The sequence below is a fragment of the Phoca vitulina genome, unplaced genomic scaffold (genome assembly GCF_004348235.1).
Source record: "Phoca vitulina isolate PV1807 unplaced genomic scaffold, GSC_HSeal_1.0 scaffold9, whole genome shotgun sequence".
Lineage (NCBI taxonomy): Eukaryota > Metazoa > Chordata > Mammalia > Carnivora > Phocidae > Phoca > Phoca vitulina.
The window spans coordinates 9,330,597-9,353,434 of NW_022589712.1; the positions used below are offsets into that span (position 1 = coordinate 9,330,597).

At 44.7% G+C, this 22,838-nt stretch overlaps 1 protein-coding gene across 6 annotated transcripts in view; it reads right to left on the reverse strand.

Moving 5' to 3' along the window:
- TULP4 (TUB like protein 4) overlaps window positions 1-22,838 on the reverse strand; it is a 235,332-nt gene that overhangs the window by 25,505 nt on the left and 186,989 nt on the right. For all 6 annotated transcript variants that reach the window (XM_032407560.1, XM_032407561.1, XM_032407562.1 and 3 more), the window contains 4 exons: window positions 17,160-17,340; window positions 14,568-14,702; window positions 8,200-8,366; window positions 579-803 (listed from right to left, as the gene is read on the reverse strand). In XM_032407560.1, coding sequence (XP_032263451.1) covers window positions 579-803; window positions 8,200-8,366; window positions 14,568-14,702; window positions 17,160-17,340 — 708 coding nt within the window. The remainder of the gene's footprint in view (window positions 1-578; window positions 804-8,199; window positions 8,367-14,567; window positions 14,703-17,159; window positions 17,341-22,838) is intronic.

The window sequence follows — 22,838 nt, forward strand, 5'->3', positions numbered from 1 at the left end:
GAAGCACAGAGAGAATACAGAACAGAGAACACAGACAAGAATGTAAGGTGCGGAGGCCCCGAGGTTAGAGGAAAACCCGCACCTGAACAGCCCCTGGCAGATCTGTTCCACACACCACCAAAAACCTGACGAGCAATAGCGAGTGCGGGGTGGGGGTCACCCCTCCTCAGCACAGTGGCTCCATCCTCAGGACAGGGTTCAACCTGACCATTCCCGTAACTGGCGATGGAGCAAGCTACTCAAACTTCTCGGAACAGGTTTCCCACTTTTCTGAAGCATCTGCCAGGAAGTTAGGATTGAACAAGGCAGAATGAGCATCAGGATGGCATGGCACTCAACCTCCAAGACCGCCTTTGCCACGAGGAAGCTTACACCCCTCGCACAAGGCGAGTCTCTGGTGGAACAGCGGTGCCAGGGACAGACCGCAATCGGAAGCAGTGTCACCCGGGTACTCTCGCCGAGGAGCACACACGACTCCGGCCCGCCTGCTAGGACTCGGCCACCCTCCTGGCCAGCCCTCTGGGAGTGGGGAGCTGGCAGGGGCCGAGGAAGAGCAGGGGAGGGTGGAGAGGCTCTACCTTGATGGTGGGGATGAAGGCGGTGGAGAGGTAGGAGCAGAGGCGGGGGGGCAGGGCCAGCTTGCTGACGTCCTTGTCCTCCCGCAGGGCGCTGGCCACGGCCTGCCGGCACAGCAGCTGCAGGCTGCACACGCGGTGCTCCACACGCACCACATACAGGGCCGGTCCTGAAGCCATCAGCAGCCGCGAGTCCCGGTGTCCCCAGCAGATGGAGACGATAGGGCGCTGCCGGGAAGTGAGGGAGGCGACACTCAGGTTCTGCTCTTGCGGTAAAGCACAGGAGGTCATGCACGGGTGTGTCAAGCAAAATAAAGTGACCTAATAGTTGCCGAGAATATTGGTTTTGAAAAGTATAATAGACAATGAAATACTACATCACAGAAATTCACTATTTTCATTGGAAAATAGTCAGGTCCCCAGGCCAGAACACAAAGCACTGGAATAGTTTTGCGAAGTTCTTTTATGTGTATTATCTCATTTGATTCGGTACCGTAAAACCTAACTTAGCTCTGTACAATGATGTCTCTGCTGGAAGATGCACTTAGCCTGGGGTACAGTAACCCACATTCCTTACTGAACTCTGGTTATCTGGATCCCCAAGAAACCAGTGGTTGTTCCTGTGGCCTGGGGAGGTGGTGAGGAGGCAGACCAGATGGCCCTTCCCTTTGGTCCTGACAAGGAGCATTTCAGAGTGAAATTGACGCTGGTCCGGGTCACATGCTGTGTGACCTGGGGACTCATCTACAACCCCGGGATGTCTCGCATGTTCTCAGGAGTAAAATGGGAGCTGTGAGGATTAAAGGAGAGGGAAGATGCCAGAGGTACTTCCAAGACCTATCATAGGCTATAACCCACAGTCCCTGAATGACGGTTCCCCTTGGCTACGGGCCAGAAGAAGAAAACAGAAAGCTCCCCGGGGAGAGGACAGTGGTGGGGGGACACACAGTTCCTGTGGTGGCTGCTCCAGGGGGCTGGGACCACCACCGCTGCTTTGAAAGGCATGCTAACTCCAAATATGCAAGTCAGAAACTAGTTATAGTGAAAAAACTCCGAGGCTCCAGGGTGCCAGCTAAGTAAGATCCACCAAGAAAGGAGGAGGAGGCGGAGGGCTGTGACGGGGAAGCCGCGGGAGAATCGGTTCATTCCTGTCCAGCTGGATGGGGCTCTAATTTAGTGAGGTCTTGAGGGGCTGGAAAGATCAGAAGTGGGGTGTCAGATCTGTTATAGGAGTGACAGGAGCAGAATTTTCACAGCACTTCAGTGACAAACATCAAGATAAAAGGAACAGATGAAGACACTTGCTTAAAATAGCCTCCAGGGTCAGCTAATCCTGGTTTCAACTTCAAAACAAAATGCAAGGCTGAAGATACTCCATCTTCTCTTTCCATCTCTGTGAGCCCAGGCAGTGCAGGTTGGGACCCCAGCCGCGACCCCCTGGAGGAGGACCACGGAGCCTGGAACTCAAGTGTGCAGGCCTCCAGATACTTCCAGATGAGCCTCCTTACAAGAGGATCCCACAAGTGGGGCAGACCTCACAGAGTAAGCCGTAATCACTACTGGAGACAAAGCAGATAACACACACAAAATACACAAAAAATTCCTTTGCTATCATCAATCCCCGGAAGTGCAGGTTACACATCTGTCCTCCTGTCCCCTCTGTCCTGCCTTCTGCTTTTCATAGTAGCAGTTAAAACATGTTTTGGGAGGATCTTACATAAAATTATCATATGATAAGTATGTAGCTCATATCTTTGTATAAAGGAACTTAAACCACTTAACACAGACTTTCAAGGTGGACGAAAATTCTCTCTCTCACAGCCTCACAAGCACATACAGCAGCCCATTTAGTCCTTTCAGTTCTGCCATGGAGGTATCGTTACTCTCACCTACCTTGCCAGAAGCCCAGGAGCCCGGCGCTTGGAGAGGCTAAGCTACAGCGAGTACCCAGGAGAGCCATGGTTCTCGCCCACTTCCTTCAGCCCCACGGCTGTGCTCCTTACCTGGGTGTTCCCTCCTCTCCTGTCCATATACCACACATGGCCTAAAGAATGCCAAATGCCCCACGAACAAACTGAACTGTCAGTCGCGAAGTAAAAGACCCAAATTGTCCCCGTAATCCATTTGGTCAAGGCAATTTGACTCCGAAACAAACCGGACAACATGTCTGCAGAAGAGGCAAACAGGAGGAGAAACAGGCTGTGTCATTAGCAAACGGACAATGACCAGAATGATTCGCTACGGCAGGAAAGAATCTGCAGGTCACGTGGGCCCGAAAGTGGGGATAAATTAGCCAAGAAGTGCTGTTAACGTGCACAAGACAGCAAGAGACAGCCTGTCTGGAAGGTGAGGAAGGACCGTGCTCCCGTTCTGCGCATGATATCCACTAAGACAGACTTCTCCGCAAGGAGGACTCATAGGGCGGGAAAGGGTGAAAACCAGAACCCAGAGCAAAGGGCGGGAGGTAAGCGGCCTGAGGACGTGATACCTGCGGAGTCTCAAAGGGGGAACTGTTATCCGGAGCAAGGTTACCGGGAAGTACCAAGAATACCAACAGGGATTTATAGCACAGCGTTTGGGGTGAGCATTCACTTACTTGTCCACATCAGTGATTGTCTGTTTCAGTAAAGAGGGGAACACATGCTCATATAAGTTATTTTTTCAGCATATACTCCACGTAGGATGATAAAGTAGCAAAATAAATACTGGTACCTTTCTACACTAAATGTTAAGGCTATAACAGAAAAATAAAGAATTTACAGATAGTGAGAGCTGATCTTCTTGCCTGAAGGTTTTAAGGTCTCTCTGATGTGGGGAAATTGATTATTGTAATTCCCATTGAGTGGAGGAGGGCGGCAGTGGGGCCATGACCTCAGGATACCTCTAAGTCCTGTAAGCCTGTACAAAGACTATACTATGTATTTGAAAGTTGCTAAGAGACACTGTATCTTAAATGTTTTTCCCACAAAAAAGAAATGATAATTATGTGTTGTGATGGAGGTATCAGTGAATCTCATGATGCAATCCTACTGCAATACCCAAGTGTATCAAATCCACACTTGTATACTTGAAATTTACAGAACCTTCATGTCAACTCAACAGAGCTGGAAATCAACAAATAAGAAACCACACAGGAAATCCTTTTATACCTCTCTAATACTTTTATACCGTTTTTATATGTCATCTTACTTTTCTAAAGTCTCATTTCCTTTTGGTGCCAAATTTCCTGTGCTGTTTATGGGTAGTTCAGCCTACAAAGCCCTCCCTACAAATGTCCTGTTGTTTTGGAAAGAACAAGACTCAAAGTGGAGGTACGCGCACATGCCCGCAGACATGGGGTGTGGAGTGTCTCGATTCAGCTGCCTCCCAATCAGTGCTTTCTGCCCTCCGTCCCCTAGGATCTGTGGTGCCAGCAGAGAACGAATCCACGGCCTGCCTGCCCACAGCCCTCACCCACAGAGCGCCGTCCTAAGAACTGCCCACCAGCCAGGACTCACGACAGAAGAGAAACGTACCAAATGGTTAATTCCAGTAAACCTGGAACAAGATAAGGGTGCACACTAACACAACTCCCACAGATGAATGCTTTTGTTTGAACAGCTGCTATCTGCTAGGGAAAAACTCAGCTGTAAATCTGTGGACTTAATCTCTCTCTCAAATCACACAAAATGACTATTTTTAGAACCAATGGCTAGAACTGTGAAGTTGGTAACATTCAAATCTTAATCTGTGTAGGGAAGTTCACATACTTTGCACGTCTAAATCCAAGGCAAAAGGACAAGAAAATGAGCTACATTTCAGGGAGCATTAGTATGGGAGAAATCAAGTGCTTTGGTGAGTTTGATGGAACAAGGAGAGGTATTGCTCAGCTGCAGAGAGAGGCTACTCATATGGAGGTTTGGTGAGCGGCTAACACACAGTCAGGTTGTCCTCTCAAGGATCTCCCTGTCTCGTCTGATGCTGAGCCACGTGAGGGTGGCAGGGTAGTCTGCTCCTCTGACTTCCTCGGCTACAGCTCATGGACTGTATTAATAAATGGCTGGTTTCAGCCCCTCTGGCACATGAAGACAAGCTACATTCCTCCCAACCTTACCTCCTGCTGCTATACAATACACACCACACACTCATCCAGTCAGTCATTCAGGTAACTGTTAGTTGTATACGATGGGTAAGACACGTTCTAGGTGTTGGGGCCTGATACTGAATAAAATAAATTCCCTGCCCTTATGGAGCTGACACTCTGAGGTGGGACAGGGAGAGAGATGCGTATCTTAGTCCCTCCGAGGAGGACTACCTGTTCATGTCAGGTAGTGAAGAAGGGCAGGATAAGGGACTTGAGAAAGAGTGAGGGGGTCATTTCAGACAGAGGGGAGCAGAGAAGGCTGCTCCAACAAGGCAGTTTCAGCAGAGGCCTGACTCAGATGGAGTTTATTTAAATTTTAAAACACTGAAAGCTTCCTCACCGTATTGCTATTTTTGTATCTGCAGTGAGTTGCATGGAGTCCTCTAAAAATTTAAGAGGAATAAAAAACAAGATGTTCTTTCCATATTAAAGATAAGCTGCTCAAGCAAGATAAAAGACAACAGACAACAAAAGAGTCAAAGCCAGCTGTCCCAAGAGAGGGACCACGAGGCTGTCTGAACCCACAGTTTCTGGCTGATGAGGGCCCTGGGCTGAGGACTAGGGATGTGGACCACTGACGCGTCCGATCCTGTGGGTGTCAGAGGGCCCTCCTGGCCTCCCACAGTCACTGCAGCTCCACCCCTCCCTTCTGCAGCTCCCCTAAGAAGGTAGGATGATCTCTGTCTTAGAGGAAATACACTTCAAATGTCTAATATTTGAAGAGGATGTCTAATGTTTGTACAAGTGTATACAAAGGGAATGTCTAATGTTTGTACAAGTGTGTACAAAGAAAAAGCCTTCTACAACAGTTCACTTTTAAATAGACCAAGTTGGGTGAGTGGTCACCATCAAACTATATTGGCTGGAGCCATGGACAGTTTTGAATGTTAAGCCATAATGATTTGGCCACTAAGGTGCAGTAGTAAAAGCTAGCTCAGCATCCAGGCACCCACATCTCGGTTTTAAAAGAACATACCATTCTTGTATTCTGAAAGCAGACAACCTCAGGAAGTACCTCATCTATTTATAGCAAATGGGGGAGAAAGCACTCTTGTGGCAGCTTCATAAGAATAGGTACAGTGAGTCCTCAACAAAGGGGGGCAATATATACCTTTGCTAATGGACACTCCTGGAGTACAGAGTCAATGACCATAAATGCAATCTCTCATTTCATTTCTTGTTTCCACACCACCTCTTCCTCTCCCTTCTCTCTTAATTTTTTATCCAGATATCTTATATTAACAACTGAAACTTACAGAATATAAGTTGACCCCTCCAACATGACTTTCATGCAAAAAACATTCATAAAGCTAAAACAAAACCAACCAACCAACCAACCAAAACCCCAGACCCAAATTACTTAAGTCTGTGAACTTCAGCAGGTAATGCTAACTCTAAAAATCCGTTGTCAGATTAACAGATATGCAATTACATATAGCTGGTCACAGAAATAGCTAATGAGGTAAATTACAGAATTTTCAATTACAACAGGTAGAAAGTAAAGGAAAACAAATTGCAGTATATTTCCTTATAAGAGCTTCAGCCATTAGCATTGCTGTTATGAGTAAATCAGGAGAATCAATTTTAAAGCTGAGGCTGCCACAAGTTTGTGCCCAGCAACGGCTTTGTACACAACCTACAATCTAATTAACTTGGAAATAAATTATCCAATCTAAATTGCATTTAGTTCTTTCTATAAACAGCCCAATAAATTTCCTAACTTCCTTCCTGCTATAAAAATGTCCCTTCCTTTGGACAACTTGAATAGCATAGCACAGATAACCTGTGATTTTAGAATCATTACAGAAAAAAGTTAGGATGGTGCCACCTACAATTAATGTTGTACTTGATTTTTAATAGCATCATTATTTAACTTTATATTAATGAGGCAATTTTTTCAATGGTTGAAACATCCTCAAATGAAAAAAAGAATAATTTATTAAAATGCTGAGACACTAGATGGATATTTTTCCCGAAAGGAAGATCAGCTAAGCTCCCTTCTTAGCCCTGAGCCCCAAACAGTTAAAATTCAAGACCTATGTTAGTTTCACATTATAGTTGATGAAAACGTCTGCAGTGGTTGAGGTCACTGAGCCTCTACCATATTCTAGGCACAATGACGATCAGAGAAATGAAGAAAATGTGATCTTTGACTTCAAGAAGATAAGACAAGTAGACAGAAAAGTATAATAATTATCAGAAATATCAAACATCCCAAGGGGATGCTTCACAGAGAAGAGGGGTTGCAATCATTGGCAGATTTACAAAAGGATATGACTGTGCTGGCATTAAGGAGGATGGACTTCCCCACGCTGACATGGCGGGGAAGGACATTCCTTGTAGAAGGAACAGAATGCCAGCAGGAGGGGCGCCCTGAGTCAGACAGAATAGTGGACAATGCTGAATTTACCTGCAGTGTGTTACAGCACTGCAACTCACAAATATTCTAATAAATGTAAAAGCCTTACTAACTCAGAAAGGGCTGGAAATTCCCATCCTCTCCTACTTGCCTTTCAGTGAGGCTAGGGACAGAAAGTCAGCATATCATCTGACTGGAAGGCACAGAGCCTACGGGTTCAAACTGTCAACAGAAAGAATTACAGAAAGCATATGTTGACAACTTGTCCACCCATCAATCATACCAAGCAAATATTTACTGAGTACCTACTATTTTGCAGGGGAATGCACTGGCAGTTTCAGTTTTGTAAGATGAAAAAATTCTGGAGATTGATTAAACAATAATGTAATATAGTTCATGCTATTGAAATGTACACTTAAAAATGATTTAAAAAGGTAAATTTTATGTCATGTGTATTTTTTCACAAATAAAAAAAAGATATATTTAAATAATGAATGTTTATATCTAATTACAAATTTCCCCAAATCTGGTATACCTGCCTCTTAGAGCTGAGTAAGGTTAGGATGTAAGTCTCTAATGTGTTATCACCCCTGTCAATCCTCAACTCACTGGCAGACCTATCTCCACTACACCTGACTGAGAATTTCGTCCTCCATGACAGCTGATCCAGACCAGAAGTGAACTGGTCTAAAGATCTCTGGGAAATAAAAACAAACAGGAAAGGGCTACCTGTGCATCTTTCCTAAATATCTTTAAGCTTTTTTACCTACTGTTTAATAATTTGGTTCAGATGTAAAAGTACATTGTTGGCATAAAAAAACATAAAATCAGAGCAAATAAATGAAGATTCAGCACACACTTCTCTAAGTTTCTAACTTCTACTTGGGATGATGATAAACACCAGCTCACTCTGCTTACTCACTGTCCACTCTTTTGAGTGGGGAATGTAATAAAGTATTCTGGTTAAAGGCAAAAACTTGTTCCTCTCTTTATTTTTTCTGGTTTATACTCCATAATTTAATTAAGGTCAATGAGAGATTAAAATCTGTTGAAGATAATTACAGTAAGCATACCCAAGTCTCGGTATTTCACAGAGCTTGGGGAGCATACTAACACAGTGAAGGTCTGACACACATCCTTACTTGTACAAGCGTGTCCAGAGTAAAGATGTGCTCCCCGCGGACATTGTAGAACTTGACCATGGCACTCTTCAGAAGAGGGCCGTTGGGGAGGTCACCAAGCTGGGTCTGCCGTTCCATACCAGCGACAGCCAGGAGGTCTCCCTGGGTGCACCACTGCGCCACCACCTCTGAAATCACAAAGAAGACGGTCAGCACGACGACATGATCCTCCCTGAACTTACACTGTTTAGAAAACAGCTGTGAGCAAATATAAGGTGGCTCTTCCCCTTTTTCTCACGAAGACAACAGCTACCCATTTCTCTGACGACGATACAGACTCTATTTAAACAGGAGTCTATTACCTGGATGGGGAGTGCAGATCCCCTGAAACACAACTCTACCAGGTAAAAGCACATATGCCAAAGCCGGCCTGTTAAATATCTAACTCCGAAATCAGCAAGACTCTGAGAGCACAGGTAAGACGACCAGACCTAGGACTGTCCATCTACTGCTTGTGCCCCCATGCCCAGCGACGACTCCAGGAGTTTACAGATGCAAAAAGTAGGTCAAGAGCAAAGTCTAGGTTTACATTCATTTGATTTCTGTGCACTATTGGGCAGATAAAGTTCAGATAAAGGACATATCTGCGTATGAGGCCCCTGACTTTTATTCCACATTGGGATGTTGTGGGGGCTTAGAAAAGAAGATAAACACTTCTGGTGGATGGGAGTGTTTTCAGAAATTTTCACCCTAGAGATGTGACGCCCACCTACAAACCATTCCATACCTGTAAGAAATGGCTATGAAATGGTTTGTCTAATCCCAACGCGAGCAATTTACTTATTCTGGTCAAACAAGCTACTCGTACTAGTAAGATCTACAGCATAGCTCTTTCCCATTAAGACCCGAGAGCCCTATCTGGCTCATCCAGAGATTGTTGAAATCCACAACTCAGAGGCCTCTCTGAGAAAGGCTGCCTGGAGCCTGAAGGTCCTTGGTCACGACAGGATGCAGGTCTGAGCCAGGTCTAGAAGCCAGCCGCACCTGGGCCTCAGCAGGTCACACGCGACCACCACCGCTTTCCCTTCGTCATGGGCAGTGCTGATTCTGACATAAAGAACAGCGTGTTCCGGGGTGCCTGGGTGGCCTAGTCATTAAGCATCTGCCTTCGGCTCAGGTCAGGATCCCAGGGTCCTGGGATCAAGCCCCACATCAGGCTCCCTGCTCGGCAGGAAGCCTGCTTCTCCCTCTCCCACTCCCCCGGCTTGTGTTCCCTCTCTCGCTGTGTCTCTCTCTGTCAAATAAATAAATAAAATCTTAAAAAAAAAACAAAAAAAACCAGCGCGTTGTGAGGTCACCAGTGCTCCCTGACTTCCTCAGAAGACCCAACAGTGGTCCTTGGCACAAGACGGCTCTCTGGACCTGGGAAGAGAGAGCTTGAGCATCAAGTGAGCCACCGACAGGAGCCAGAGACGGAGGGAGCAGAGGGCTGAGTGAAGGCAGTTACAGACAACCCCGAAGTGAAAAAAACTCTACACTAGGATAAGGAAGCAAGGATACAGAAACCTAGACGTGGTCAGGACAGAACCTTTCCTGTCCTAGAAAGTTCTTGTAAGCTATGCCCATCTTATGTTAGACTAGAAAATAATCCCCAATACTTTTGCCCAATCTTTTAGTAATAATTTTTTAATTTTTAAACCTTTAAAAATTTTTTTTAAAACATAAGGCAGGGAAAGATGGGGCGCCTGGGTGGCTCAGTCGGTTAAAGCGTCTGCCTTTGGTTTGGGTCATGATCCTGGGATCGAGCCCAGTGTCAGGCTCCCTGCTCAGCGGGGAGTCTGCTTCTCCCTCTGCCTGCCACCCCCCCCTTCTCGTGCTCTCTTTCTCTGTCAAATAAATAAATAAATCTTTAAAAATAAAATATAAGCCAGAAAGAACGAACTAACGCTTTACTTAGTAATCCTTTTTTCACTTTTCCTGAAGTTCTTAGCACAGAGTCAGTCTCTAGGGATGTAGGGAGTTCCAAGACACAAAAGAAGCCCATCCTCCCGAAGTACCAACTTTTCTTGGTGATTTTTTTTTTTTAAGGTAATCTCTACACTCAACATGGGGCTCAAACTCACAACGCCGAGATTAAGAGTCTCATGCTTTACCGGCTGAGCCAGCCAGGCACCCCTTTCTTGATGATTTTGAGGTGTTTGTGGAGTTTTGGTCTCTTAAACACCATACACACAGAAAAAATTAACATAGTCCCACTATTCTACTTTATCCAGACAATCTTATGGATCTTTTTTGGTAAAAGCCTGGAGGGTCAAAATTTTACATGTATTAAGCAATGAGAAAATTCAGTGCTTTTGTGTTAACAAGAGCCCCTCATGTGGTATTAGCGCTGGGTCAAAAAGAGGCAGCCAAGTATTAGTGGAGAAAGAACAGTGCTCTTACCAAACACCACAAGTACTCAAGCTGCTGGCTAGAAGTCTGAGATTCACAGGGGCCTCTGTCCCTTGCATGTCCATGTTGATGATTTGCCTTTTTACTAATCCTTAGATACATGTGTACTTGCATTTGTGTACATGGATTGTGTGTTGAGAGGGAGAGAGTGAGTATGTGCACAAAGTAGGAAACTGTGTAATGGTAAAATGACACGTACATTTTTTTCTTTAATAACAGTGCTTCTGGTGAACATACTAAGGACCGAACATCAGCATGTACTCAGTGAGGATGATGGGTACAACCTCTACCAGCCTGAACTACAGGAGTAGACAGGACCACTGACCAAAACCACTCTACCTCAAAATCAAAACCACCTCTTGACTTTCTCAGTGTGTTCTATGAAGTGACAAAAAGAGGAAATTCTGTAAAACAAAGAAACAAAGCCTAGAGGTTTAAATTCTTTGATTTTTAAGACAAATGTGAGGTGAAATGAGCAGTGCCTTTGAGAGCTTGCTTTACTACAAGAGAGGAACTGGTTAGATCAGAGAATTTCTGAGCTCATCACTGAACTGTTTTTCCTTGAAGGGTAGCAGAATATGCCACTTTGAAATACGCCACACTGGCATAAAAACTAGTTTGAGCTAAAGGCAATTGAGAAGCAACAGATACAAAAAAAAACCTCTCTCCCTCCTCCCTATTTGCCAAAAAGCAGGATGTAAATTTGGGAAGGCCGCACTCCCCCACCACACCCTCTCACCAGGAAGGACAGAAGTTAATCACTGGAGACATCTCTAGACCCTTATCAGCCCACAGACAGCACCAGGAGAATCTACATGACAAACTTCAGGAAGGAGCCCTATCTTCCATTAGACGCCCATATGTTTACCTTCCCACAATCTGCTGCCCTAGAAACTTCAAGTCCTTTCCCTTTGTCTTGTCACTTCTCCAAAAACATATTATTCTTTTGTTAACATGCTATATGAGCCCAAGTTCTACCCACCCCTTTGAGTTACTCATCTCTGAACACTTCCACAGGTAAATGCAATGCACACGTTAAATACTTTTTCTCTCATCAATCTGTCTTTTGTCAGTCTAACTTATAGGGCCCCAGTCAGAGAACCTAAGATTTCTAGAGGAAAAAGTCTTTCCTCCCCTACATTGTCAAGGAAGAGTATCGTAACAACAAAGGGTAAAAACCCCAAATAAGGTAAACTAATTTATGGTTCACCATGTGATAAACATAAGTCCCCAAAGTTGGGATACCCTGCATACTTTTCCTCAAGGCAGAATTTCCTCAGCAAACATCTGCAAAGCAAAATTACCCACCACCCTATGAATCTGCAATGAAAATGAAGTTTGATAGTTGTGGAGAAGAGGCTGGTCATGGGGACTATGAGCTCTTTGCCATTCTATGTTCTTTTGCAATGACACAAATTACAGTGATGGTGATAAATTTGAAAATATCATGAGTCATGTTAATTCACTGGAAAAGTTCTCTGATACTTCTTTTGAAACAGTAACAAAGATGAGACCCTTTTAGTCCACCTTATGTGATAAGCAACTGACCTGTCTACAGTAGGATAGATTCCCGTGGATGGAGAAAGTTGCCACATGCCATCTTGGCAGCACTCTGGCTACTTCTTCCCACTATTTATTAACATACCCCATGAAGTAGTGAACAAAAAAAAACAAATGAATTAAAAAAAAAAAACTGGTGTTGATACTACAAGACCAAGTCCTCATAATATTCTGAAACCAAGACAGAAGAGAGAAACTGCCTATATCCAGCACCTAACAGATGACACTGACTCACTTAAATTTCATCTAACTTCTTACAATTGAGAAGAGTCTGTGCAAAAGCATGTCCGCCCATGAACGTGTAAAGTTGAAAACACTTTCATATTAGATTTAGATTTCTAGTCAGGCAATGAAAAGAATGCTAAATGTGACCATATTTTTAGGATAAAACTCAAGTCAAAAACTTGCACATTTGGGAGGGCCACCCTGGGTTACCTTCATAAGCCACCTTACATGTGTTCCTAATCTTCCAGCACACACCTGGTGGGGATGTGTTGGAAAGACAGAAAACAAACCAATATGTCCAAGAAAGAAAAAAACAGTTTCCACAGGTAAGCAAGATGGCAAAGAATTAGAAAAATTTGCTATATAAAGAACACAGTGGGACTGAGTGGTAAGTATGCTATTTTCAGTCCTGATCAGATACTCAGTAAGGAACAAAGTTCAGGACTCCAGACTAGAGGCAAGTTCTGATGAAATTAATCAACTTGGTTAAAAGTTTAAAAATAGTTTCTTTTTTTTTTAAATGATTTTATTTATTTATTTGAGAGAGAGCATAAGTGGGGGGGAGGAGCAGAGGGAGAGGGTGAAGCAGACTCCCTGCTGAGCAGGGAGCCCAATGTGGGGCTGGATCCCAGGACCCCGAGATCATTCCCTGAGCCGAAGGCAGACACTTAACTGACTGAGCCACCCAGGCGCCCGTGAAAATAGAATTTCTGAAGAAGAAAAGAAGAGCTTGGATTACTAAATATATGTGAGAATTTATGATGACCATCCCTGCATTTTAGCTCCACAAAGGTCAGAACTTTCAGAAAAGAACACAGAAAAGCCCAAGGAATTTAAGTTTATCATCATCACACACAAAAAATACTTAGCTTCTAAAGGAGCCCATTTGTGGTATAAAGAAGGACTTCTACATAGTTCATGTCCCTCAGGAGTTTATAGGCTAAATAATTCCTTACAATTATAGTTTTGAAACAGCAAAATGGGACACCCAAAAAAGGGAGCAGAACTTCTAAAAATATTCTATAGTTTTGGGGTGCCTGGGTGGCTCAGTCAGTTAAGCGTCTGCCTTTAGCGCAGGTCATGATCCCAGGGTCCTGGGACTGAGCTCCACATCTGGCTCAGTGGAGGGTCTGCCTCTCCCTCTGCCCCTTCCCCCCCAGCTCATACTCTCTCTCTCTCTCAAATAAATAAAATCTTTAAAAAAAATTCTATAGTTTTAAAATAGAATTATTAAGTGCTTGGGGGTATGCAGGCAGGTATGATGCATTCCAGGCAATCAACAGTTAAGTATATGGATTTGAGTCTCCCTATCCCTGTGATTCCTGAATAATTCAGACAAGAAGCACATGACAGGACTCTCTGGTCTGAGGGCCAGTTCCGAATGAAAGTAGCAAGTTGAACTGCAGGTTCTGATTTGCCCTTGATCTCCCATTCAGATTAGAGTAGGTCCCTTTAACTTGAGACCAGAGGCAGTCCAGAAATTTCTACATTGCACCATTTAATCCTGAAGAGACAGAACCGTTTTTCCAAAGAACTCATTAGGGTCACAACGTGAATATTCTCAAACTGCAAAATTTGGAACACACCAAATGCCCACGGACAGCGATTTTCTTGTGAGATAACAGATTTCATAACATCTGTCAGGAAAAGTGTCAGCACTTGGCGGCTGATGTTTACATCAGTGCCTCAGTCTGGCAACTGTGGGACCTCCACAGTCTGCTGCTGAGGTAACTTTACCACGCAACCATCAGCTCCTTAATAAGCCTCAAGGTAACGGGGGCCTCTGTGAAGCTGTGCCGTGCACGGTCTGCTGCCTCAGGAACAGCAGGTGCTGAGGTCCGATACTGTCCAGACATAATGTCAGCCAGAGGCCAACACCACACACCTGAGAAAGATCACTCTTGTCATAGCAGGAAAAGAACAGAAAGACGAAGACCTTCAGGAGTCCCTCCTCACGATAAGCCTGGGTATCGAATTGTCAGATAAGCAGAGGAGCGAAAGGAAATGGCCTTCATTAACAGACTCCATTAAGCCTGGAAGAGGTCACTGCAGAGGGATGGGAACGGATAAGGACTGGGCGTAGGACACCCACTGGAAGGCAAACACACACAGGGCTGATGTGTGGGCCTGGGGTCCCGTGCAGCCTTCTGTACCTTTCAGCCCTGAGCGGATGACAGTAGGAGACAAGTCATCGTAGTTGTTCATTAAGCTGATGTCCCCCGAGGTGAAGCTGACGGTGAGTAGTGGCTTGATGTTCTGCACCGGGATGGGATACGCTGCTGGACCGTCTGCCGGGACAAAAGTGCTGAGTGAAAAGGAGGCAAGGCACACATGACCCCAATCCAGGGCGCACTGCTGTAGTCCTGCAGACGGCCTGAAAAACTGCCTGACACTGTAGATCAGACTCTGGGCTGGGATGTTACCGATTACGGCCAGGTTCTATACCACTCAGAACCTACCCAAGGTTGGTTACCAGAGAGATGCTTACCAGAGAACTCTGGAATCAAAGAAAGACGGGGGCAGCTAACCCTGGAGGCACCAAGTGGGGTCCCTTGGGCTCCGTCGTATGGTGGTGAGAATATGTGTGAAAAGATTATTAACTTGTGTGTTAATGTGTCATGTTTCTAATGATGTGTAAACATCAATTATTTTAACGTCATATAATGTGTAAGGATGGTGGAAAGAGGGATGGAAACGATTTCTGAATCCTCGCCCAATGCACAGAGAAAAGTCGCTTTTCAAAGCTAATGCTCCTTCATTGAACATTATAAGAAACGAGGAGCCACAGCTGCCACGCTGAGCTCTTTGTCAAGTTTTTATCATAACAGACCCCAAATCTGGAGACAGGCCAAGGCTGGATGTGGCTCATAAAGAATTCTGCGACATCTGCAGTGCGTAGCCAGTATAAAGAAAATTCTGCTTTCTAAGTTCAAGGAGTACTCACGGATGCTAAGGAAAAGCCGTGATGTGATGGGTCATGTTCTGGACTCTTCCACATGTTGTTTCAAACGTAAAAGTCAGTCCCTCCCACAGGCCAGGATAAATCAGGGTCCTTTCAGAAGAACCCTGGAGGCCTCACACCCATGCTGAGTTCATCCCTGGCAGCCATCCAGGCTGGGGCGGCCTGACATCCACACGCTCACCCCCAGCTCGGGTTGTGAGCCTGTGGAGGATCCTCAGATGTTACTTTCCTTTGCTCACTTTAAGATGCTCAACTTCCCTGGGCCACCAAGAAAAACCCTTTTCTATGTGAAAGGCAAATCCCAGTCATGCTCCAAACTGCCCCACGGCTCATGTTAGAGTAGCAGCCAGGGACTAAATTCTATTCTTGGACTTATTCTGAACCTGCTTTATAAACCTGGTCTCTGGATCTTGTTTCTTCCCATAATACATGGGGCTGAGTAAGCCTGCATTCAATCTAGTCAAGTTCTGTTTTAAAAGTATGCTGAAAAGTATCCAATGTTGTAAGACACTGACTTTATTCCTATGAGGATGGAGAAATGATCAATACTTCACTCAGGGCTAGGGTCCTACTAGGAAAGGGTCTCAAATGGAAGTACTCTCTCTGCCACCTCCCCAAGCCCCACCCATCCTGAAACACCACCGCCCATCTAAAGTTTCTTCCCTGTGCAAACATCATCTTCTCCTTAAACAAATGACTGAATGAGTATGTGTCTGTCTCTGGGAAGCATCGTGTATTATATCACGTCTGGGACAGGAGAAGACAAAATGAGAGCACTCCTAGTACCAATAGAGGCAGATGCTGTTGGGGGACAAAATTAAAGAATATTCTCTAGACCAGCCCTTCACAGGATGAACATGCCCATAGTCCCAGGAAAGGGGAGAAACCGTCCAGCCCATTAAGGGCGCTTGGTGAACAGCGTGGACGCAGCTGTCCAGGCCGAGGGTGGATGTCCTGTAGCAGTCTGGCCACGTCTTATCTGCCACGATTTCATAATATATTTTCCTTTAACAAAAAGAGCGATGGAGTACTGGGGAAGAGCCAAAGCCCCGAGCAGGCCAGTGCTGAATGCTGTTGTCGGTGATGGCCGGCGTGGCCATTAAAGGCTTCTTCTGCTTTTGTGTGGATGTGTGTCTGTGGTGGTTGTGGGGGGGGGGAGGGGTCTCTTACACATTTGAGGGATAAAAGACATGCAAAGGCAAAGGAGGCTGGAGTCTGAAATTACCCCCACCAAGAGCCTGAAACCTTTCCCTGCCTTTTCAAATGTTAAAAAACTGGATGCCAATGGATCTAATCTAACACCACTGTGAGGCTTATGGGTGGGGAAGACCGGTTCTTCTGAGCTGAGAACAGGAAGTTTTCACCCAAAATAAAGACAGGGCACGGATGGCAGCCCAGCGTACTGGCCTGCATTACCGGCAGAACTAATCCTTTTCTCACACAACTAAAGCTACGGGCTTTAATGACATTAGGGATTTGGAACACCACAGATTAAGTTATAGTAATAGCACAGTATTCCTCATCTCCAGCTCTCTTTATTCTTGCTAAGCATCCAAGCCCCACAACACCCTAGGGACACGGAAAGGGTCATTTCATGTCTAGTGAAACCGAAGCCAATGGAGCTTCATCAACCTGAGCAGTGATCCTGAGAAAAGGGAAGGCAGAAGGAAGACAGCCGAGTCAAGCCCCACATCGTCCGCCATCCTGCCTTGCGCATCTCCAGAGCCCTTCCCAGTAAGTCGGTGTGCTGTGTGTATGTCACCCCTCTCTTCCTGCTGGCTACCTTGGGGCGGAGAGTAGTCGTCCGAGTCGGTGTCGCTCTCACTGCTGTCCTCCACCAGGAAGGCAGGGTAGTTCCAGGACATGCTGAGGATGCCGTCGGACTCGTGCAGGAGGACGTGGGCCAGCATCCTGCCGTGGCAGTCCATGACGATCACCTGCCCGTCAGCCGTGCCAAACAGCACCTGCAAGCAAGGACCAGGACCCTTGACGGACGAGGAGAAGGGGCTGAGGTTTCCGGCAAACCTTGTCACCGCAATTTGTTTAGAAGGACAAAATGTATTTAGGACTAAAAAACAGAGCAGTTAAGTAGCTGAGGGGATACCAAAGCATTACGTACCAGAAACTTAGCTGGCTATTACTGCAAGAATTTTAGTCCTCTAATACTGAAATGTGACTAATGGCAAAATAAACACATTTGTTATGCTGTATGGATATTTACAAATAATACCAGCAAAATCACTGCCTCACTTTTTGTGGGTTGTTTTTGTTTGCATGGGTTTTTTGGTTGGAAAACGAGGGTTAAGAAGATGACACTTCTTTTTCTTGAAAAAAAAAAAAAGCAGCAGCAAAAGTTAAGAATTTCTCAAATTTAGAAGGAAAACTTCAGCTGTATGTTTGACAAAAGAGAAAATATATTTGGTTATATAAGCAGGTTATCTAACCACACTTGGAAAGAAGATGCTCCTGAAATAGCTTGTCTAATGTTCTATTTATCTAAGAATAATATTGGTATTAATGTATTAGTTAATAATTAATGTTATAATGTACTAACAGTATTAACACATTCATTGAGTGCTTACTTCGTGCTAAGCACTGTACTAAGAGCTTTACCTCATGTATTGTCAAAATAATCCTGGGAGTTAAGTACCAGCACTGTAGATACAGAGCTCAGATGGGCTGACAGCTGGGTGTGTGGAGGGCTGCCTCCCCTCACTTCACCTGGCCCTGGAGCACACACTCAGGAACGTGCTGGGGGTGCAGGTAAACACATGATCAGAGTTAAAGCACAGGCAGGGCAGAGGAAGGGTCAATCCCCCCGCACCCCGCCAGCCAGGGCAGCAGAGGAGCATCTCACGGCTGCTAGAAGCCCCGGACAGGAGCTGTGTCTTCTAGCTGGCTCATCCATGGATGACACCAAGGGGAAGCTCGGGGCCAATGGAAAGTGGGACCTCTGTGGGGGAATATACCATGTTCTCTTCTGCTTTGTGTGGTGGGCTCTGTAGTTTCTGCATCTGTTGGCATTTAAAACTTTACATCTTTTGTGTTTACTGAGATCTGTGTATCCATCAGCAATGACTGTGAGAAGCATGCAAATTCCATTCTACAGATGCAGAAACAACTTGAGAAGTTAGGGCAGCTGACAAGGCCATTAAGTGGTCAGGCCACCAGGCTATCTTACTGCAAAGACTAGGATTTACACAAAGGGAAAGTTATTTAGGGCTTGTTAGGTCCTTGCCTCTTTTTGCTGTTAAGACTTTGACATTAAGCTCTGGGGGCAAAGACTGTCCACAGCTGTCCCCCTGGTACCTAACAGCTTTGGGTACAGAGGGCACTTAGTAGTATTTACTGTTAAATGAAGTAAAGTCGGTGACCATCGAAAGGCATTTTAGGACATGAATCCTGATGATTAAGATAGATCAACTGCAAGGGAAGATGTATTTCATTTAAGTAGTAAAAAGCTCACAGAATTTACAGAGCTGTTTTAGAATTGACTGTCCATCAAATATTCCTTTAAACATGTCTACATTTTAATGACTGAAAACTAAAAAAAAAAAAAAAAAAAAAAAAAAAGGCTAAATTGGTTTTCTCTAGGGGCAGTGAGGAATCTATTACTGCACTCAGCTTAAAGAAGAAACACACAAACTACTAGGAACACAATGAAACCTTTTAGAAGATGCTGAATCTTTGGCTGCCGATGGAGAAAATAAGCACCGGCAGGCATGTCTTCGAAGACCTCATGAGGCACAGACACAGAGGGACGGGGGCACCGGAGTTGGGTCAGGCCTGCTGAAGCCCTGGACAAGGAGGCACTGAATGAGCTTGCCAGGCAGTTTTCAGTGGTGATAAAGATGGAACAGGAGTTCTCATAATTTTAACTGAAATGTACAATTTATATATTTCTTTTTTTAAAAGATTTTATTTATTTGAGAAAGGGGTGGGGGCAGGGAGAAGTAGACTCCCCACTGAGCAGGAGGCCTGACTCGGGACTCGATCCCAGGACCCTGAGATCATGACCTGAGCCAAAGACAGACGCTTCACCAACTGAGCCCCCCTTGGCGCCCCTAATTTATATATTTCAAAAGAAAAAGACATGTGGGAGCCTCACTGTAAGGCCAATGTCACGGGTGATGTCCCCAAGAAGCAGACTGTTTTTGTCCCCCTTTCTACATTCTCCTTCACTGCTCCAGTCTGCTCTGAAGAGAGGCCATGTACCTCGGTGCTGGGGGGGGGGGGTTATTTTATCATTTATGACTGCTGTAACAAAGACAGCTCATTAGCAGGCCACGGCCAACAGTTATTCTTCACAAGTACTCACAATTAATCATCTGTATCAATCCCAAACAAGTTCCCAAGCCCCCCGTTACAAGGTCACATCACCCTATCGTCTTCCACTGGTGCAATCATCACTGTTCTCAGACCTTACTGTGCCATTATGTGATTTCTGTCTGACTGCTGTGCTAGGCTATAAGCTTTTCAGGACATGGCCTATGTGTGCTCTGCTCACTACTGTCTCCCCAGGGCCTGCCATAGTAGATGACACACGGCAGTAAGTATTTGTGAAGGGAGGGAGGAAATGCCTCTGCATGGAAGAATCTTTTGAGTAATGCTCACATTTTTCCATTTTAGAGAAGAACAGATACCAGACAATAGAACAGACACTGAATTTCTGGATAAAGGATGGGTGATTTAGTGAGGCATCAGTGTTCAACATTACACTAAAGCCAGCCCCCAAATTCTCCACCATGAATCAATCCCAACTACTGCTCTCCTGGGAAGATAATGCATTATTAAGATCAGAGAGAGGGGGAAAAGCAGCACTAACAGTCTAGTTGTCAAGCAATGATGGAAGAAGTTACTTTGTTTGGGGACAGGTACGTCACAGATAACTGAAGAACACTGATACAACACGAAATCAGATTTTAAAAAATCTCCTCTATTTCAAGTTCTTTTCATGCCTAATCACTTCCAATGAGACAAAGCTTATGTGAGCAAAGGACGTTAAGAGAACAAGACAGAAAAGTCTAATAATCATGAATACACAAATAGGCACATACATCAGTCTCTGCTTCTACCCCCTCATTCTGGAGCTCTAGATAAGCTGGTGCTGGCTCCTTCCCAGCTTGGCCCTAGGCTGTCTTCCCTCTCTAGGAGATTACAGTTGTGTCCATGGCCCCAGGGCCCTATTCAGGGCTGAGTCCCTGCTCAGGCCTCTTCCCTACGCTCCAGGCTCCCACATCTGGTATTTCCTACCTGCCACCTACGCCTGAATGTGCCAAAGGCCCTTCAGAACCAACATGTCCCAGATGAAATACATGACTTCATTCTTTCCCCAATCTACACACACACACACACACACACACACACACACACACAGCCAGGTCCTCTTACAACAAAGCAAAGACTGTGACTTGTGTTTTATCTCCAATGTCCAGTACAATGTCTAGTATAACAGGGGCTCAGACATCACATGGGAAGGCTTTGGGGACCCACCACACGGAATTAATCTCACTTTAGCCATGGCCCCTCAGTACTCTCAACTTTGCTCTGTTTTCGCACACCTGACTTTCCCATTAAACCGTGAGCTTCTCAAGGGCAGGTCTGCACCCCAAATTCTCACATGCTGCCTGTCACAGGCAGATCCTCAGGGACTATTGGTAAATGTATTTGTGCCCAAAGTCTTCCTACAAAGGAAGCAAAAACTTCTTTCCTTTCTTTTTTAAATTATAAACCAATGCTCAAATCCTCCCATAAAACTGGCCTCCAAACTACTTTCAATAATGGACGAAGTAAATTTCTGTCTCATATTTTTCCTGCTGTTTTCTCTGTTGGATTGCAGGCTTCACGTAGGGGCCGGGACAATACTCCCTCTGTCATGTCTACACCGAGAACCAAACAGGCTGGTAGAAACCTGCTGGCCCTCAGGCCATACCCATTCAATGGCTGTCCCTCATTGCAGGCAGTGTTTAATATCAGTGTACTCCATTCTAAACTATTTTTAGATGTATTACTTAAAAATATAACACAATTATTACCAGTAATTTAAAATGAACCAAGCCACGAGCCAAAGGTGGTAAGAAGAAGATGTAAAATCATTCAGAAGATTTACTTTTGGAACCGGTGATAATATCTCATCAGTACTTTTATTTTTGGAGACCGGTATTCATCTACATTTTTGAATAAAGACCACATTAGGAAATTTCAACTATAAAAATACATGTTGGGGGAAACATCTTTTTGTTTGCAAAGGACTCAGTACTGGGAGTCAGCTGGCCAGGTATCTGGTTTTATTTTAATTCCTAACTATAAATGTTCACCTCTTTTGTAGTAGAATTTAACTAGCAGCCATTGGAACTAGTTCCAGAAGGAGTTGACCTTTTTGTCCATGTATTTTGCTTTTGTGAATAAGCTAGGGGAGCGGATAACAAAGTGATTACACGCTCCTACTAGTAATCTCAGCCCCACTGGTGGCAAATGTCTAAATGTGCCACAGTGGAGAGAGGAATGAAGGGACAAACCATGATCTCCCTTTGCCCTTTAGAAGGAATCTTCTGTTCAGAGATGCTACTGAAGTAAAACTTTATTTTTGAAAGACCTCCCTGTTGGAGTTTCAGAGCACTAGCTTTCAAATGCTTCAAGGCCAGATTTGAGTATTTTGAAACTAAAGAAAAAGAGTCACTGAAACCAGACTGTTGTAAATGACAGAATTCCTCAACTGATTAACAGAATATTTCCTGGTTTAAATAAAAAGGATGAAATGTAATTTCACAGTTGACTCTAACAATCATTTCTTTTTTTTTTTAAAGGGGGAAGAGGGAGAGAGTTGGGGGAGGGAGGGGCAAGTAGGGTCCATGCCCAGTGCAGAGCCGGATGCCGGGCTCGATCTCACAACCCTGATACCACAACCTGAGCTGAAATCAAGAGTTGGATGCTCAACTGACTGAGCCACCCAGGCACCCCAACAATCATTTCTAAAACAGACTTTTTAGGACTTATTCTGATAAATATGGGAAAGAAATCTCACCAAAAATACAATAAAAAATTTGTATCTTTGGGCTAAACATGTAATTTTGGTCATTTCATTGCTTCACTGCAGAATAACCACTTAAAAACTACCTCATAAAGATGACATACTATCCTGTTCAAAGAGTTTCAGAGAAGGAAATACTCTATCTGCCTCAGGCATCAATTTTAATGTTAAACAACTGCTGTTGCTAGAACATTCTTCCCCATATCTTTCAGACTCCATTTTTAAGTTTATTCACCCTTCTAAGATGCCCACACATGGGTTCTGGGGGTGGAGGGAAATGGTCTAAGACTAATTAAAACACACATTTAACTAGGATATCTCTAGAAGAATACATAGTAAGTGGAGATGCCATTACGTCTGGGGAACACAACTGGGTGGCCCGGGGATAGTGGAGGAAAGGGGATTTTCATCGTATACCCTTTTGAACATTTA